The sequence below is a fragment of the Procambarus clarkii genome, chromosome 16, assembly GCF_040958095.1.
Source record: "Procambarus clarkii isolate CNS0578487 chromosome 16, FALCON_Pclarkii_2.0, whole genome shotgun sequence".
Classification (NCBI taxonomy): domain Eukaryota; kingdom Metazoa; phylum Arthropoda; class Malacostraca; order Decapoda; family Cambaridae; genus Procambarus; species Procambarus clarkii.
In genome coordinates, this window is record NC_091165.1 from 33,573,722 (window position 1) to 33,589,971 (window position 16,250).

Consider the following 16,250-nt stretch of genomic DNA (forward strand, 5'->3'; position numbering starts at 1 on the left):
CAAGATTAGGAATTTATCACCAACTGGAAAGTGTGCAGTAGGCCAGCACGAGTGCATTGTGTGTAAGACCACACAAAAGAGGCCACCGAAACATAAATTAGTTATAACATTGGTGCCCAACATGTGAGGTGCCTTTGTGCTATGGTGAGTGTTTTGACGAATATCACAGTCTTCAGGACTTCTAAATATCAAATAATGGAACAAAAACCATGTACATATTGAGTGTATATACTGTAAACAATCCATAATACATTTTATATTTCCTGAAAAATAAAACATTCTTGTGCACATACATGTGACACTAATATTTGAGTGTATTGAATTTATAGTTGTATTATAATACAACATCAAGTGACCATATATTGTAAAATATTAGTGAAAAAAATGGTTGTAAAATATGCCATAGATACTGTACATAGATAATACGCCTCAAAGATAAATTTGTGGCAACTCAGGCTGCTTGAACGCTAAGCGCAATGCTCCTGGAACGCACCACGCTTGAGCGACCAAGATCTTTGACATCATCAGCCAAGTTCTCAACTCGGTCACATCATTGGTAAGTACAATTAAATTTTTATCACCCCCCCCACACACACATGCTCAGGGAACACAGATGAACAATTTTATAAAAAAAAAAGCATTGAATGTAATGAAACTCCATTTTCTGGATGAGGCCCGTAGGCTTCCCGGATGTATCCAGGCTGATATGTATATTATTAGTCTTTGACATCAGTGTGAATGGAGTCCTAGGAGACCAGTCCGGGGACCACGAGCCAGAACCTGGCCCCCCTCAAAGAGACACAAGGATCAATGGCCTATATTAATGCACATGTGTGATTATCTAAGAGTTGTTACAAGATGAGAACTACGCTCGTGGTGTCCCGTCTTCCCAGCACTCTTTGTCGTATAACGCTTTGAAATTACTGACGATTTTGGCCTGCACCACCTTCTCGCCTAACTTGTTCCAACTGTCTACCACTCTGTTAACACAAGTGAATTTTCTCATATTTCACCAGCAGCTTTGTTTCATTAGTTTAAATCTATGACCTCTAGTTCATGAAGTTCGGGTCTCAGGAATTCTTCCCCGTCAATTTTATCGATTCCTGTTACTACAGTATTTTGTACGTAGTGATCATATTGCCTCTTTTTCTATTAGCTTCTAGTGTTTGCATATTTAATACCTTTAACCTCTCCTCGTAGCTCTTGTTCTTCAGTTCTGGGAGCCACTTAGTAGCATGTCTTTGCACCTTTTCCAGTTTCTTGATGTGCTTCTTAAGATATGGGCACCATGCAACCGCTGCATATTCCTGCTTTGGTCTAACAAAAGTCGTGAGCAATTTTTTTAGTATTTCTCCATCCATGTATTTAAAAGCAATTTGAAGTCAGAAAGTGTAGCATAGGCTCCTCGCACAATGGTTCCTCAGGTGACAGTTTTCTATCTAGAACCACCCCTAGATCTCTTTCTTGTCAAAATTCTTTAAAGATTTCTCACATAAATTATAGGTTGTGTGGGGTCTAATGTTCTCCAATCCCACATTACATAACATGGCTCTTATTCACATTAAATTCCATTTGCCAAGTGGTGCTCCATATACTTATTTTGTCCAGGTCTTCTTGAAGGGCATAATAATCATCTAAGTTTCTTACCTTCCCTATTATTTTAGCATCATCAGCAAACATGCTCATATAATTCTGTATACCAACTGGTTGATCGTTTATGTAGACAATGAACATTACCGGTGCAAGAACTGAACCCTGTAGTACTCCACTTGTGACATTCCTCCAATCCAAAATATTGCCTCTAATTACAGCCCAAATTTTTCTATCAGATAGTAAATTTTTCATCCATGTTAGAAGCTTACCTGTCACCTTACCTGTTACCTTACCTGGGGAGCCGGTCGGCCGAGCGGACAGCACGCTGGACTGTGATCCTGTGGTCCCGGGTTCGATCCCGGGCGCCGGCGAGAAACAATGGGCAGAGTTTCTTTCACCCTATGCCCCTGTTACCTAGCAGTAAATAGGTACCTGGGTGTTAGTCGGCTGTCACGGGCTGCTTCCTGGGGGTGGAGGCCTGGTCGAGGACCGGGCCGCGGGGACAATAAAGCCCCGAAATCATCTCAAGATAACCTCAAGATAGTCACCCCTCCAATATGTTCCAGTTTCCAGAACAACCTCTTATGTGGAACTCTGTCAAAACCTTTTTCAGGTCCAGATAGAGGCAATCAATCCAACCACCTCTTTCCTGTAAAATCTCTGTGGCTCGATCATAGAAACCGAGTAAATTTGTTACACAGGATCTTCCAGATCGAAAACCATACTGTCTCTGATATTATATAGTTTTACTCCAGGAATTCTACCCATTTAGTTTTAATTATTTTTTCCAATATTTTGACTATTACACTTGTCAATGATACAGATCTATAATTGAGGGGGTCTTTCCTGTTGCCACTTTTGTAGATTGGAACTATGTTACCTTTTATAAACACATCACCACATCACCTATAACTCCTGTACACAGGGATGCCAGAAAAATCAGTTAAAGTGGAATGCTGAGCTCAGGTGCACATTCTCTCAGAACCCAGAGGGAGCCGGTCGGCCGAGCGGACAGCACGCTGGACTTGTGATCCTGTGGTCCTGGGTTCGATCCCAGGCGCCGGCGAGAAACATTGGGCAGAGTTTCTTTCACCCTATGTCCCTGTTACCTAGCAGTAAAATAGGTACCTGGGTGTTAGTCAGCTGTAACGGGCTGCTTCCTGGGGGTGGAGGCCTGGTCGAGGACCGGGCCGCGGGGACACTAAAAAGCCCCGAAATCATCTCAAGATAACCCATAGCAAAACTTCATCTGGGCCAACTGCTTTGTTCTTACTTAACTCCTTGAGCATTTTTTCCACTTCGTCTCTAGACACCTCTATGTGTTCTATGTTGTTCTCTGGAATTCTTATTGTGTCTATTTCCCTAAAGATCTCCTTTTGTACAAACACACTTTGGAACTTTTCTTTTAACATTTCACACATTTTCTTTTCATTTTCCGTGAATCTGTTACCCATTTTCAACCTCTGAATATTATTCCTTATCTGCAATTTGTTGTTTATGAATTTATAGAATAGGCCTGGTTCTATTTTACATTTGTCCGCAATCCCATTTTCAAAATTTTTTTCTGCCTCTCTCCTTACTGCCATGAAGCTGTTTCATATCTTTGTATCGCTGGTATGTTTGAGGGTTTGGCCTCTTCCTATATTGATTCCATTTTTGTGTCTTCTGGTCTCTGGCCCTCTCGCAATTTCTGTTGAACCAATCCTTAAGGTTATCTTGAAGTTATCTTGAGATGATTTCGGGTCTTAGCGTCCCCACGGCCTGGATCTCGACCAGGCCTCCTTTTTGTTACACATCCCCCAGGAAGCAGCCTGTTGCAGCTGACTAACTCCCAGGGTACCTATTTTCTGCAAGGTACCAGGGGCATCAGGGTGAAAGAAACATTTTGCTCATTTGTCTCCGCCTCCACCAGGGATCGAACCCGGAACCTCAGGACTACGAATTCGAAGCGCTGTCCAGCTGTTTCCTAGTTCTGCATCTCTGCTTTGGTATAAATTTTTTTGTGCCTTTATTATATATTTCACAAAATGTGACATACATCTCATTTACTTCATGTCCTAACAGCACGTCTTTCCATTCAAATTCCTTAAAGAAATATCTGAGTTTCCCATAATGACCTCTCCTGAAATCAGGTTTTTCAACTGCATCAACCTCATTTTCTTCCAGATTATAACGCATTGCATACTTTGTTCCCATATAAGACATGGTCACTTTTACCCAAGGCAGGAAGGTACTGAATGTCATATATCTCTTCCCCTTTCCTGGTAAATATCAAATCCAGCATGGAGGGAACATCCCCTTCCCAGGGGATGTTGGCCTCCCAGGGCGCCTGATAGCAGAGTGGACAGTGCTTCGGATTCGTAGTCCTGATGTTCCGGGTTCGATCCCCGGTGGAAGCGGAGACAAATGTGCAAAAAGTTTCTTTCACCCTGATGCCCCTTATTACCTAGCAGTAAATAGGTACCTGGGAGTTAGTTAGAGTTGGTCGAGGACCGGGCCACGGGGAAGCTAAGCCCCAAAATCACCTCAAGATATCCCCTCATCCTCGTAGCTTGTTTAACATGTTGAAACATAATTGTTTCCAGGATGAGGTTTACGAATCTACAAGGCCAAGAATCCTCTGTTCTAGCTTCATATGCCTCCCAGTCTATGGATTTCAAGTTGAAGTCGCTGACTACCAATAATTGTGATCTATCTTTATCCGCTCTCGCTATAATCTCTCTCATTATTGTTATAAGACCCTCTTGTTTATTATCCAGCTCCTCCTTTGACAATGTGTTGCATGGCGGTGGACTATATGCATTTATGATCGTTAGTTTATCATCCTGATTGCATATCTCTAGTGCTATTAGGTTAACTTCTCGTGGATTGGCAATCATTATTTCATTTACCTTTAGGTGTTCTTTCACCAGCACAGCAATGCTGGTGAAAGCATTACTAACCACTAACCCCTCAAGAATAGTCTTGAGGGGTTAGTGAAAGATATACAAGGACAAGAATCAATTGGAAACAAATTGCAAAGCCATGAAAGAGGAAAATAAACTCTTAAAAATAGATTTGGAAGAAGTTAAAGTAAATTTAAACATAAATGACTACAATAGGTTAGGTAAGGAAATTCAACAGGAGAAACAGATTTTGTCAGCACAGGTGGAGGAAGTTACACAGGGAATAGAACAGTGCAAGAAAGATATGCAACTCACCTATGCACAAGTGGCCAAGGAGAAGGAAAAAATTGAAGAAGCAGAAAAGGAAGCCAAACACAGCAGCAACCAAGATAAAACAAACATTAGGCTGGAAGTAAGAAAGGAATTGGCATCTAATCCGAAGTTGGTGCAAAACACAGTTGATCAGAGTAAGTCTCTGATAATTTTTGGTTGCAAAGAAAAGGAGATAACATCTAGGTCAGAAAGAGCTGTAGAAGAAGCGAAAGTAGTAGATAAAATTGTTGGCCTCGTAGAAGGTCTTACTACCATAGAGAATGTGTGCGACTACAGGAGAATAGACAGATACGTAAAAGGAAAAGATCAACTTTGAGGATCACCCTAAACGGTGCCAAACAGATGGAAGAAGTACTAAGGAATGCTAGAAAATTACAAAGTGATGAGCATGGGAAAGTGTGGTCGTTAAGACGAGATCTTTCAAAAGAAGACAGGGAGAAGCTGAAACTGAATCTCGCCGAGGCAAAACGTTTAAATTAGAGCAGGAATGAAGAAGAAATCAATTCTTTTTTCTACAAAGTGTTGGGGTAGGCAGACCAGTAAAGTGGTATATAAAGGCAAACCAACAAAATCAATAGAGAGAGGGGGAGTGAAGAATAAGGAGTGGGGAAACAAGTTCCTGAAGATTGCATACACCAACGTAGATGGAGTGAGATCGAAGATACTGGAGTTAAGTGATGTAATACAGCTGCAGACACCAAACATTGTTGCACTCACGGAGACAAAACTTGAAGATGTTATTTTAAATGAGGTCATATTCCCAAGGGGCTACTAAATTTGGAAACGGGACAAAAAAATTAGTAAAGGCGGTGCCGTTGCTGTGCTGGTGAAAGAACACCTAAAGGTGAAGGAAATAGTGACTGCCAATCCACAATTAGTTGACATAATAGCACTAGAGATCTGCCATGAAGATGATAAACTAATGATCATAAATGCATATAGTCCACCGTTAAGCAGCACATGGTCAAAGGAGGAGCTAGATAATAAATGAGAAGGTCTTATAACAATAATGGGAGAGATTATAGCGAGAGTGGATAATGATAGATCATGACTGTTGATAGTCGGTGACTTCAACTTGAAATCCATAGACTGGGAAGCATATGAAGCTAAAACATCAGATTTTTGGACCTGTAGATTTGTAGACCTCATCCTGGAAACATTCTTGTATCAACATGTTAAGCAAGCTACGAGGATGAGGGAAGGGGACATTCCCTCCATGCTAGATTTGATATTTACCAGGAAGGAGGGAGAGATATTTGACATTCAGTACCTTCCTCCCTTGGGTAAAAGTGACCATGTCTTTTTGGGAATAAAGTATGCAATGCGTTATAAGCTGGAAGAAAATAAGGAGGTTGAAGCAGTTGAAAAACCTGACTTCAGGAGAGGACATTATGGCGACCTTAGAAATTTTTTTACTGAGTATAATTGGACAGACTTGTTGCTAGGCAAGGAAGTGAATGAGATGTATGTCAAGTTTTGTGAAATATATGATAAAGGCACAAAAAAAATTATACCAAAACAGACATGCAGAACTAGGAAACAGGATTGGTTCAATAGAAATTGCGAGAGGGCCAGAGACCAAAAGACACAAAAATGGAATCAATACAGAAAGAGGCCAAACCCCCAAACATACCAACGATACAAAGATGCGAGAAACAACTACACGGCAGTGAGGAGATAGGCAGAAAAAAAATTTGAAAAAATGGATTGCAATGTAAAACAGAACCAGGTCTATTCTATAAATTCATAAACAACAAATTACAGGTAAAGGATAATATTCAGAGGTTGAAAATGGGAAATAGATTCACGGAAAATGAAAAGGAAATGTGTGAAACATTAAACAAAAAGTTCCAAAGTGTGTTTGTACAAAATGAAATCTTTAGGGAACCAGACACAATAAGAATTCCAGAGAACAACATAGAGCACATAGAGGTGTCTAGAGACGAAGTGGAAAAAATGCTCAAGGAGCTAAGTAAGAACAAAGCAATTGGTCCAGATGGAGTTTCACCATGGGTTCTGAGAGAATGTGCACCTGAGCTCAGCATTCCACTTCAAATGATTTTTCAGGCATCCCTGTGTACAGGAGTTGTAGTTGATGTGTGGAAAAAGGCTAACATAGTTCCAATCTACAAAAGTGGAAACAGGGAAGACCCCCTTAATTATAGACCTGTATCATTGACAAGTGTAATAGTCAAAAGCAGTCAGTCTCCGTGGTGTAGTGGTAAGACACTCGCCTGGCGTTCCGCGAGCGCTATGTCATGGGTTCGTATCCTGGCCGGGGAGGATTTACTGGGCGCAATTCCTTAACTGTAGCCTCTGTTTAACGCAACAGTAAAATGTGTACTTGGATGAAAAAACGATTCTTCGCGGCAGGGGATCGTATTCCAGGGACCATAGGATTAAGGACTTGCCCGAAACGCTACGCGTACTAGTGGCTGTACAAGAATGTTAATTAAAAAAAAAATATTGGAAAAAATAATTAAAACTAAATGGGTAGAACACCTGGAGGAAAACGATATAATATCAGACAGACAGTATGGTTTTCGAACTGGAAGATCCTGTGTAATGAATTTGCTCAGTTTTTATGATCAAGCCACAGAGATTTTACAGGCAAGAGATGGTTGGGTTGACTGCATCTATCTGGACCTAAAAAAGGCTTTCGACAGAGTTCCCCATAAGAGGTTGTTCTGGAAACTGGAACATATTGGAGGAGTGACAGGTAAGCTACTAACATAGATGAAAAATTTCCTAACTGACAGAAAAATGAGGGCCATAACTCAACCACTATGACAAAATCACAGAAGCCCTAGAAGAAAAGCAAAATGCAGATGTTGTATACACAGACTTTGCAAAGGCGTTCGACAAATGTGACCATGGGGTGATAGCTCACAAAATGAGGTCAATGGGAATAACTGGAAAAGTAGGACGCTGGATACTCAATTTCCTGTCGAACAGAACACAAAGAGTAACAGTCAATCAGATAAAATCGAGTCCAAGCGATGTTAAAAGCTCTGTACCTCAAGGTACAGTCCTTGCACCGCTACTGTTCCTTATTCTCATATCTGATATAGACAAAAATACACGCCACAGCTTCGTGTCGTCCTTTGCAGATGACACAAAAATCAGCATGAAAATTACCTCTGCTGAAGACATTGAAAAACTACAAGCAGATGTCAACAAAGTTTTTGATTGGGCAGCAGAAAATAACATGATGTTTAACAGTGATAAATTTCAGGTACTCAGGTACGGCAAAAATGAGGATCTGAAACATAATACAGGGTACAAAACACAATCGAATCTTCCCATAGTAGAAAAACAGCATGTCAAGGATTTGGGAATAATGATGTCCGACGATCTAACGTTTAGGGAGCATAACCAAGCAAATATCGCGTCAGCCAGAAAAATGATCGGATGGATTACGAGAACTTTCAAATCCAGGGATCCCATCACAATGGTTGTACTCTTCAAGTCACTTGTGCTGTCCCGTCTCGAGTACTGCTCAGTACTCACTTCCCCCTTCAGAGCAGGAGAGATTGCTGAAATAGAGGGAATACAGAGAACATATACGGCACGCATAGACGAGATAAAACACCTAAATTATTGGGATCGTCTCAAAGCTCTCCAAATGTACTCTCTAGAAAGGAGACGAGAGAGATACCAAATAATATACACATGGAAAATACTGGAGGGTCAGGTCCCAAATCTACACAGTAAAATAACAACGTACTGGAGTGAACGATATGGAAGAAAATGCAAGATTGAACCAGTGAAGAGCAGAGGTGCCATAGGCACAATCAGAGAGCACTGTATAAACATCAGGGGTCCGCGGTTGTTCAACATCCTCCCAGCGAGCATAAGAAATATTGCCGGAACAACCGTGGACATCTTCAAGAGAAAACTGGACGGTTTTCTAAGAGAAGTTCCGGATCAGCCGGGCTGTGGTGGGTACGTGGCCCTGCGGGCCGCTCCAAGCAACAGCCTGGTGGACCAAACTCTCACAAGTCAAGTCGAGCCTGGCCTCGGGCCGGGCTTGGGGAGTAGAAGAACTCCCAGAACCCCATCAACCAGGTATCAACCAGGTATAATCAGAGGCAATGTATCTGACTGGAGAAATGTCACGAGTGGAGTACCTCAGGGTTCAGTTCTTTCACCAGTTATGTTCATTGTCTACATAAACGATCTACCAGTGGGAATACAGAATTACATAAACATGTTTGCTGATGATGCTAAGATAATAGGAAAGATAAAAAACCTAGATGATTGTCATGCCCTTCAAGAAGACCTGGACAAAATAAGTAGATGGAGCAACACTTGGCAAATGGAATTTAATGTTAATAAATGCCATGTTATGGAATGTGGAATTGGAGAACATAGACCCCACACAACCTATATATTATGTGAGAAATCTTTAAAGAATTCTGACAAAGAAAGGGATCTGTGGTCCTGGGTTCGATCCCAGGCGCCGGCGAGAAACAATGGGCAGACTTTCTTTCACCCTATGCCCCTGTTACCTAGCAGTAAAATAGGTACCTGGGTGTTAGTCAGCTGTCACGGGCTGCTTCCTGGGGGTGGAGGCCTGATCGAGGACCGGGCCGCGGGGACACTAAAAGCCCCGAAATCATCTCAAGATCTCAAGAAGAAGGGGTGGTTCTAGAGAGAAAACTGTCACCTGAGGACCACATTAAGAACATTGTGTGAGGAGCCTATGCTACACTTTCTAACCTCAGAATTGCTTTTAAATACATGGATGGAGAAATACTAAAGAAATTGTTCACGATTTTTATTAGATCAAAGCTGGAATATGCAGCGGTTGTGTGGTGCCCATATCTTAAGAAGCACATCAAGAAACTGGAAAAGATGCAAAGACATGCTACTAAGTGGCTCCCAGAACTGAAGGACAAGAGCTACGAGGAGAGGTTAGAGGCATTAATTATGCAAAAACTAGAAGATAGAAGAAAAAGAGGCAATATGATCACTATGTTCATAATAGTTACAGGAATCAATAAAATTGATAGGGCAGAATTCCTGAGACCTGGAACTTCAAGAACAAGAGGTCATAGATTTAAACTAACGAAACAAAGCTGCCGGAGAAATATAGGAAAATTCACTTTTGTAAATACAGTGGTAGACGGTTGGAACAAGTTAGGCGAGAAGGTGGTGGAGGCCAAAACCATCAGTAATTTCACAGCATTATATGACAAAGAGTGCTGGCGAGACGGGACACCACGAGCGTAGCTTTCATCTTGTAACTACACTTAGGTAACTACACGTAGGTAATTACACACACACACCTCCACCCCCAGGAAGCAGCTCGTAGCAGCTGTCTAACTCCCATGTACATATTTACTGCTAGGTAACAGGCGCATCAGGGTTAAGGGAACTCTGCCCATCTGTCTCCGCCGGGTGTGGGGATCGAACCCCAGTCCCTACGTCCACGAGTCTAGAGTGCTGCCCACTCGGCCACCCTGCCACTCACCCATGTGTGGAAAAAGGCTAACATAGTTCCAATCAACAAAAGTAGCAGCAGGAAAGACCCCTTCTATTATAGACCTGTATCATTGACAAGTGTAATAGTCAAAATATTGGAAAAAATAATTAAAACTAAATGGTAGAACACCTGGAGAGAAATGATATAATAGCAGACAGACAATGATTTTCAATCTGGAGGATCCTGTATAACAAATTTACTCAGTTTCTCTGATCGAGTCAAAGAGATTTTACAGTAAAGAGATAGTTGGATTGACTGCATCTATCTGGACCTAAAAAATGGCTTTCAACAGTTGCACATAAGAGGTTGTTCTGGAAACTGAAACATATTGGTGTTTCAGGTAAGCCTAACGTGTATGAATACACTCTGGTTTCCTGTCCCCCGATACAATGAATTATTATTATATAATATTTACCTTCTCCTCCACCAGCCTAAGGCCGGCAGTCGGGCTGCGGGTGTGGGCTGGCTCATCTCCAGCTCCAGCCCGGTTATTCGCCACACCAATAGGGTCATATCGGTCCCCTCGTTGCCTCCTCTGCTTCATTTTACCCATCTTGGACAACTTGTCGGTGATATGGACGGCTTGAGTGAATAAATCTGCTTTAATTCACTTGACCAACAGATGTAAACAACATCTCATTGCCGATCAAGGCGGCCGCCATTGTTTGGGTTACGGGCTTAAATCCTTATAAACATATAATTATTTGACTAGTAGCTCTAATAGTCAATTACATTGTGATCATAAATTATTTAAAAAACATTTTAACAGTTGTACTACTTTTTTACTTCAATATTTAAGATAAAATTTATTTACATTTGGAAATAATCTCAAGTTAGCTTACCTATAAATATACAAATGCAAACAAATACAAATATTTATTCAGGTAAAGTACATACATACAAGGTGAGATACAAAACGTTGATGGATTTATAGGCAGAGCTACACACAGAGATCACCAGAGGCTAACTATAGCCCGAGCTTCTTGCCCCGCTCCTGTGCCAGGTAAGTTACGGGCTCACCATAGCCCGTGCTACTTGGAACTTGTTCCGAGTAGCTGAATCTATAACAACAACAACAACAGAGATCACACTAACGTGATGCATCAAATGAACAAATCCACAAGGGCCGTGACGAGGATTCGAAACTGCGTCCGGGAGCATCCCAGACATTGCCTTAATCGACTGAGCTGACCCAAACGACAGGGTTAAAAAGAGTTGAAACCGAAGTTCCATTGAACTTACTGGATCTCGTAGCCTCTCCGAGGCACAAACTAGGATTTTACACAACTCCCCCTGCACCCGAGCTATGTCAATAGCCCGTTCTCCCTCTTCGCCCTTATGTGTGTGTAATGATGTACAACAGTAAAGGAACAGGTAATGAAATTAAGGATAGGAGCAGAAGGATTCACTACAAACGACAAGGAAGTGTGTGAGGAACTGAATATGAAATTCCAGGTCTTCACCTCAGAGCAAGGAGAAATTCCAGAGATACGAGAGGGAATAGTTAACCAGGAACCACTAGAAGAGTTTGAGATTACTAATGGGGAAGTAAGGAAGTTGTTACTAGAGTTGGATGTAACAAAGGCTATAGGACCAGATGGAATCTCCCCTTGGATACTAAAGGAAGGAGCAGAAGCACTGTGCTTGCCACGCTCCATAGTGTATAACAAATCACTGGCAACAGGGGAACTGCCAGTAATTTGGAAAGAAGCTAATGTAGTCCCAATATACAAGAAAAGGGATAGGCAGGAGACACTGAACTACAGGCCAGTGTCCCTAACTTGCATACCATACAAGCTGATGGAGAAGATTGTGAGAAGAAAGCTAGTGGAACATCTGGAGCGAAGGGATTTTGTAACACAGCGTCAACATGGGTTCAGGGATGGCAAGTCCTGCCTCACAGGGTTACTTGAATTCTACAACCTTGATAATTTGGAGAACCCGATACCTGATATTATCTTCCTAGGTGACTTCAACTTGCCTAGTCTCAGGTGGAAAATAGCAAACAATAATATTATACCAGGAAATCTATCAGGACCTAACCAACCACAGATTAGAGAACTACTTAGATTCCGTGACAAATTTTCACTCAATCAGCAGATATCGGAGCCAACGAGAAATGAAAATATTCTAGATCTGATCTTTACGAACAATGAAGACATTATCAGAGACATTACGATATCAGATACCACATACTCAGATCACAAGCTCATTGAAGTGCAAACGACCATCAATACTCAGAATAGACCTAAAACGTTGATAAAGCGAGAGGGGCTATTCAGTAAATTCAATTTTAATAATAAAAGGATAGACTGGGAGATAATAAACAGGGAACTTACAAACATTCCATGGGGAACTGTTCTAAGTAATACAAGTCCTACAGAAGGAATAGAAAAACTGACTTATTTATTTTTATTTTTATTTTTATTTATGCATATACAAGAATGTACATAAGGAATGTGAGGATACAAATATGGTAATTACAGTCCTGTAAAGCCACTAGCACGCGCAGCGTTTCGGGCAGGTCCTTAATCTAAGAAAATTTTAAGGAGGTAAATACTTGCAAAATTTATAGACAAAAAAATGATAACAGATTACATGGAATGAAAAAAAAAGATGAGAGAAAATTATAGGTACAGTATATTAAAGCACATAGATTGATTGCAATGACAGCTTAAAATGGTAGTTGACAACAAATTGGTAGGCACAATACAGCAGAAACAATATAAGATTGATTGCAATGACAGCTTGAATGGTAGTTGACAAAAATTGGTAGTCACAATACAGCATATGGCTAGCACATAAAAGAAGACAGCAATGAAGAAGACAAGCAATAGGAAGCTTTGTAAGGGCAGGAAAAAAATAACAGAACTGCTTATGCAGACACGAATTTCCCGTCAAAGAAGGAATAATTTAAATAGGGATATTGAAGAAATCGAGCGGAAATTGAAACACTCATATGAAACTGAAGAAAGGCAGTTAGAACAGAAAGCAATTCAGGAAATAAAGAAAAATCCAAAATATTTCTTCTCATATGCGAAATCAAAAGCAAAAACCACTGCCAGTATTGGACCTATTCGTACAAGTAATAATAATAATAATAATAATTTTTATTTAGGCAAAGGTACATACATAAAGAGATTTTACAAAGTTTGTTGGCTTTATAGATAGGAGCTAGTACATACAATGCCTAAAGCCACTATTACGCAAAGCGTTTCGGGCAGGAAAAAACACTACTGACTAAAGCTTAAAACTAATGGGTAAAAAGAAAAAAATGCGTTGAGTACAAATAAAAATAGAGGTAAAAGAGGGGGGAACATTGTTGAAAAAACAGCACAAATACAATTACAAATTATTACAGAAAATTACATTAAAACAGCGTTGATTTGTAAAAAAAAAAAAAAAAAAAAAACATACATGGGTTGACAATAGAGAGGTAAGGTAGGTTACAGGGAATTTATTAGGTATAGCTTCGTTTTTACCTTAAACTGGTTGAGAGAGGTACAGTCTTTAACATGGTTGGGAAGGTCATTCCACATTCTGGGTCCCTTGATTTGTAGTGCATTTCTGGTTTGATTAAGTCGTACTCTAGGAATATCAAAACTGTATTTATTTATTTATTTATTTATTTATTTATTTATTTATGCATATACAAGAATGTACATAAGGAATGTGAGGATACAATTATGGTAATTACAGTCTTGTAAAGCCACTAGCACGCGCAGCGTTTCGGGCAGGTCCTTAATCTAAGAAAATTTTAAGGAGGTAAATACTTGCAAAATTTATAGACAAAAAAATGATAACAGATTACATGGAATGAAAAAAAAAAAAGATGAGAGAAAATTATAGGTACAGTATATTAAAGCACATAGGTAGCTATGATTGATTGCAATGACAGCTTAAAATGGTAGTTGACAACAAATTGGTAGGCACAATACAGCAGAAACAATATAAGATTGATTGCAATGACAGCTTGAATGGTAGTTGACAAAAATTGGTAGTCACAATACAGCATATGGCTAGCACATAAAAGAAGACAGCAATGAACACAATGATAAGGTTGTTTGATATTACATAAAAATTAGGAGATTGGGTACCACTAGGTACAGAGCAAATTTAAAGCTCAGTGTAGGAAACTAAATAGATGAAGTTAGGTACTTTTTGGTTTTGCTTTTAAATAAGGCAAAAGTTTTACAGTTTTTCAATTCACTAGGGAGTGAGTTCCATAGACTAGGTCCCTTAATTTGCATAGAGTGTTTACACAGATTAAGTTTGACCCTGGGGATATCAAAGAGATATTTATTTCTGGTGTGGTGATAATGGGTCCTATTACATCTGTCCAGGGAGAGTTTCAGAGCATGGTTTGCATTTAAGAACAGGGTTTTGTAAATGTAGTTGACACAAGAGAATGTGTGGAGGGAGTTAATATTTAGCAAGTTTAGAGATTTAAACAAGGGAGCTGAGTGTTGTCTGAAAGCAGAGTTAGTTATTATTCTGATTATTCTATTCTTATTATTCTGATATTATTCTGATTTATTTCTGGTGTGGTGCTCATGGGTTCTGTTACAACCTTCTATGAAGCTTTTGAGATCAGGATTGGTATTACAATTTAGCGTTTTGTATATGTATAGTACACATGAGAGAATGTGCAGTGACTTAATGTCTAACATATTCAGGGATTTGAATAGGGGTACCGAGTGATGTCTGGGGCCAGAATTGGATATTGTCCTAATAGCAGCTTTGTGTTGAGTAATTAGAGGACGTAAGTAATTTTGGGTAGTAGAACCCCAAGCACAAATACCATAGTTGAGATATGGATAGATAAGGGAGTAATAGAGAGTCACCAGGGCAGGGCGTGGTACATAATATCTGATCTTAGAAAGAATGCCCACAGTTTTTGAAACTTTTTTTGATATGTTTAGAATGTGTCCCTGGAAATTCAGCTTGTGGTCAATGAGAATGCCAAGGAATTTGCCATCTAATTTGTTACAAATTTGGGTATTGTTTATTTTGAGATTTATTTGATTAGAGGATTTATTGCCAAACAGAATATAGAAAGTTTTGTCAATGTTAAGGGTGAGTTTGTTGGCAGTTAGCCACAGATGGACTTTATTTAGCTCAGTATTTACTGTGGCATTTAGAGCAAGGGGATCAGGACTGGAGTAAATGAAGGTTGTGTCGTCAGCAAATAGGATTGGTTTGAGGTGTTGGGAGGCATTTGGAAGGTCATTAATGTAGATGAGAAAGAGGAGAGGGCCAAGTATGCTGCCCTGGGGAACACCAATGTTGATGGGTAGGGTGGGAGAAATTGTATTATTCACAGAAACACATTGGAGCCTGTCAGTAAGGTAGGATTTGAGGTATTGTAGGGAGTGTCCTCTGACACCATAATGATGTAATTTAAGAAGAAGGTTTTGGTGGTTGACAGTATCGAAAGCTTTACGCAGGTCCACAAATAACCCAACAGGGAACTCATTTTTATCAAGAGCTGTATGAATCGAGTTAAGCATACTAATAAGTGCATCGTTAGTGCTTTTTTTGGGCCTGAAGCCATATTGGCAAGGGCTAAGTATATTGAGTTTGGCTAGATATGAGTAAAGCTGCTTATAGATTAGTTTTTCAAAAATTTTTGACAAGTTTGGCAGGATTGATATAGGTCTGTAGTTGTTAACATCTGTGAGATCACCACATTTGTGGACAGGCGTTACTCTCGCTTTTTTTAGAATATCTGGAAAGGTTTGGAGTTCAAGTGACTTGTTGAAGAGCAAAGCAATAGCAGGGGCTAAAGATCTGGAGGCTTTTTTGTAGATTAAAGTTGGTATCTCCTCAAGGGCACCAGACTTGGTTTTAAGGGAAAGGATTATCTCATTGACGTCAATGGAATTAATAGGCTTTAGGTACAGAGACTGGGGATAGTTCCCTGTAAGATAGTCCTTAATGTCAGTACTGGA

The 16,250-nt window shown here is 40.1% G+C and overlaps 1 protein-coding gene across 2 annotated transcripts in view; it reads right to left on the minus strand.

Moving 5' to 3' along the window:
- The window catches only part of LOC123760113 (HEAT repeat-containing protein 3), a 237,276-nt gene extending 226,291 nt beyond the window's left edge, over positions 1–10,985 (minus strand). The window contains exon 1 of one of the 2 annotated variants that reach the window (XM_069325425.1): positions 10,715–10,985. In XM_069325425.1, coding sequence (XP_069181526.1) covers positions 10,715–10,852 — 138 coding nt within the window. In that variant the 5' untranslated portion in view covers positions 10,853–10,985. The remainder of the gene's footprint in view (positions 1–10,714) is intronic. The other variant, XM_045745599.2, reaches the window with a different exon arrangement.
- Between the last annotated feature and the right edge of the window lie 5,265 nt (positions 10,986–16,250).